This window comes from Apium graveolens, chromosome 9 (assembly GCF_009905375.1).
Source record: "Apium graveolens cultivar Ventura chromosome 9, ASM990537v1, whole genome shotgun sequence".
Lineage (NCBI taxonomy): Eukaryota > Viridiplantae > Streptophyta > Magnoliopsida > Apiales > Apiaceae > Apium > Apium graveolens.
Window position 1 is genome coordinate 284301851 of NC_133655.1, and position 3706 is coordinate 284305556.

At 31.7% G+C, this 3706-nt stretch overlaps 1 protein-coding gene across 1 annotated transcript; it reads left to right on the forward strand.

Moving 5' to 3' along the window:
- The first annotated feature begins 669 nt into the window (after window positions 1-669).
- On the forward strand, window positions 670-2104 carry LOC141686970 (putative GATA transcription factor 22). Its single transcript, XM_074492086.1, has 3 exons — window positions 670-1032; window positions 1342-1665; window positions 1739-2104. The coding sequence occupies exons 1-3, from the start codon at window positions 811-813 to the stop codon at window positions 2051-2053; spliced, it is 861 nt and encodes a 286-aa protein (XP_074348187.1). The 5' UTR covers window positions 670-810; the 3' UTR covers window positions 2054-2104.
- Window positions 2105-3706: the final 1602 nt, after the last annotated feature.

Genomic DNA, 3706 nt, shown 5'->3' on the forward strand with positions numbered 1-3706 from the left:
CTGTTTTTCACTACCAAAACTGAAAACTCTATCTTTATCTTTGCAATTCAGATCTTATTTTCTTTATCTGTGGGGTGATATCATAGCTGTCTATCACATTTCGGAAGTTGCTAGGCCAATTACTTAATTAATGCATTTTGTCTTATACTTGTTGTATGAAAGGATAAGAGATTTTCACAATTAGTGATTTAAAGATGTTATTAGTTACTGAATTGATGATCATATGCATGAGCTGTTAGAGATGTATGTGTGTGTGGGGGAAGCAGAAAGTTGCAGATAGGATTTTGTCATGTACTTTGGTCGAGTAGTAGCATTCTACTCCTCCTGTCCCTTTGTCTTTTCCATCCTTTGCATGTCTGGGCGACATTCACTCACGTGGATGCTTTTCCTTAAACACACTCACGTACCCACTTTTGACAAGGTTCAAACCCTCCACATCCTATGAAGGTAGCGAGGGAGATATCGCTACACTTTATAAACTTGTTCAATCAAGACTTATTTCCTTGTTTTCTTCACAAACTTTTTCACGAGTTTGTTTTGTAAGAATAGTTTATTTTGTATTTCTCGTGTATTATGTTTATGAACTTGTTCATGAGCAGTTCATTTGTTATACGGGCCTAACTTATAAATGACTTATAAGTCAGAATATGTACATTTTTTAAGTGATAAGTTATTCACTTTAGTAGTTTGTTTGTTGTAGTATATAATTAACTTGTGATATTATATGATATCAGATATTCACTAAATCTTTGTCTTCCACAGTAGCTCTGTTCCCCACCCTTGAACAACACCTATACCTAAACTCTCTCAATGAATCCAGCATTTGATCTCAATTCATCCTCTTCTTCTCATTTTCTTGATCTTGATGAACATTATAGACCAGGTCATGAACAATATGGCTTGATCATTAATCATGCACCGCTACCTCATCAGCAAGCTACTGCATCTTCTTCAACATGTCCTATTTTCTTCAGTGTAACTCAAGATTATGAAAGCGGGAGTCACATAGAGTACAATCAAACTCAGCAGAAAGTAAGATCACACCTCAAGTCTTGAGACCCTTCTCAAATACCAAGTTTATTTTCCTTGTATGATTAGTTTGATATTCAGCTGTCACTTGAATCATGAGATTTTCACTCGGTTAATGCATGAGAATGAGTTTCTAATACAATTTTGTATTGAAATCTCATTTTATTCACATTAACCGGGTTAAAATTCCATGATCCAAGACTGATTATAAATTGTATTTAGAGATTCTATCTAAGAGTTAAAGTGAATAACTATATATTTCAGTTACCTTAGATTAAAACCTAATTAGTTTTAGTTTTATTTGTTAATTAGGTAGATCAGAAGATCAATGTTCCAGCCGAAGGATCAAGTGCTGATAAAGATAGTGCTAAGGACTACATAAATATGTTGGATCACGAAAACAGAAGTACTAGTACTAATGGCCATGGATCAACGAAATGGATGTCCTCTAAAATGAGGGTGATGAGAAAAGGCACACCTTCAAACAAATCCCCGGAAACTGATCTCAGCATACCAGCCAAATCCATTAAATCTGCTGGTATTTGGAATAGCAGCACTGCGGAGATTGTAAGAGTATGTTCAGATTGTAACACTACCAAAACTCCTCTTTGGAGAGGCGGCCCTCAAGGTCCAAAGGTAATCTATCTCTCTACTCTACCTTTATAAAATAAATAAATTAGAACAATGTTTTAAGACTAATTTGTTGCAGTCTCTGTGTAATGCTTGTGGGATTCGTCGAAGGAAAGCAAGAAAGGCTCTGGCACTTGCAGCATCAGCTCAAAAAGATAGTGACAATGTTAACAAAATGCAGTACTACTCGTCTACAGAGGCTCCTGAAATTAAGAATGAGGAGAAAAAATTGTGTCAAAGTTATCATGATGTCGCACAGTCTCGACAGACTGCTGCAACATCGAAGCTCAGTTTCGAGGATTTTGCAATGACTTTAATGACCAAGAAATCAAATGATGAAGAAGAGGCAGCAATTCTACTGATGGCTCTTTCTTGTGGCATTATTCACAGTTGAAATTTATTTATTAATTTTTCACTAGTTGAAATCAAATGAATTGCTTTCGCCTGGGGATTTTTGCATGTACATGGAAGTATGGAGCTAGGAAGATCTAATGTTTGACGGCCATTTTGATCATGGAATTTCAATCACTAGTTACATCCACAAAATTAGTCACAAAAAAAATTACAAAGTGGTGTGACAAATGAGACTAAGCACTTTAATTGAAGTATTATTTAGGTAAAGACGTAAGTATATTTCAATCAAAACCCATCACAAGTTACTTTGTGCTAAATTGGATACAAACCTGGATTTAGCATTTTTCTTCAATCATTTATGATGAAAATGAGAATGATGTTTAAATATATTTTTGGAAAATACTGTAAGTAACAAATTTATTGTCAAAATAATTACAAAATATCACATATTAAATTTTTATTTGCTAAATGAGAATGTACCATATGTATTCATACCAATATCAAAGATTAAACTATTTCGTACTACCATATCAGCCTAGCCACGTCATTTTGTAATACCTATACGGTTATGAGTATATTTGTTTCTCTATTAATTTTCATGTTTTTTTGAGTGTCACTAATTCACGGCAAAGTATTTTTAAAATGATATTATTTAATTTTTGGTAGTTCCTATTCTGGTTGTAACACTATCAAAACTCCTCTTCGGAGAGGGCGCCCTAAGGGACTTAAGTATCTTTAAATATATTAAAATATTGTTCTAAGACTAGTTTGTTTGTTTTATAATACATATACTTTGAGTTATTTAATTATGATCACCTTTTATGAATCGGTAGACATTTTTAAAAAATGAGTATATTTATAATCTTTTATGAACAAAAGCAAAAAAAAATCTTAAAAATTAGGATTGTATTATAATTGCATGACTATTATTAATTCAGCTAAAATGACATGATATATTTTGGCATGATATTTTGGTATTAATTAAGGATAAGTTGATAAATATATGTGTCTTTGGAGAATTATTTTACAAAATTGGGGGAGATAAATATATTGTTATGAGTTATTAGAATGAACTAATTTATATCTTTCTTCGGTGTACCTAGTAAAATAGGTTTGATGTTGGGGTTTATATCAATTCGACAAGTATGAGAATATTGTAAATTTAAATTTATTTTTGATTTTACAATAATATTAATTTAAAAAAAAATCAATTTGCACTTATATCATTAAAAGTTATTAATCATCTATAAAAATAATCAAATCATAATAAACACGTACTAAAATAAAAACATAAAGTTTTTTTGAGAATTATCATAACCCTGAGAGATATATACATATGTTTTGATTTTTCAAAACGAATTTCAACAGATGGAAATTATGATCACATGTGACTCAAAATACAAAACAAAGAAAACAAAGTATACTAAAATGAGGTTAAACTAAACCAAACGTATACAGTATATCCCGTAAAAGTAAGGTCTGGGGAGAGTATGATATACGTAGCCTTCCCCTCATTGAAAAGAACGAAGAGGATATTTCCCGAAAAACCCCTAACTTGTGTGTGAACATATGTAAATATGAAATATAACTAAAAACAAAGGTAAAATACACAATACCGAACAGTGACTGTTTGTAGTCATTTTTATCCCACATAAAAAACACTTTTGATATCTTCAACTCAATCTTACTTAAG

Bases quoted from the DNA above. Each gene is read 5' to 3' on its own strand.
- LOC141686970 (XM_074492086.1), top strand. From the start codon at position 811: ATGAATCCAGCATTTGATCTCAATTCATCCTCTTCTTCTCATTTTCTT. The intron at 1,033-1,341 runs GTAAGATCACAC...TTTGTTAATTAG, and splicing joins ACAATCAAACTCAGCAGAAA to GTAGATCAGAAGATCAATGT. The intron at 1,666-1,738 runs GTAATCTATCTC...AATTTGTTGCAG, and splicing joins GCGGCCCTCAAGGTCCAAAG to TCTCTGTGTAATGCTTGTGG.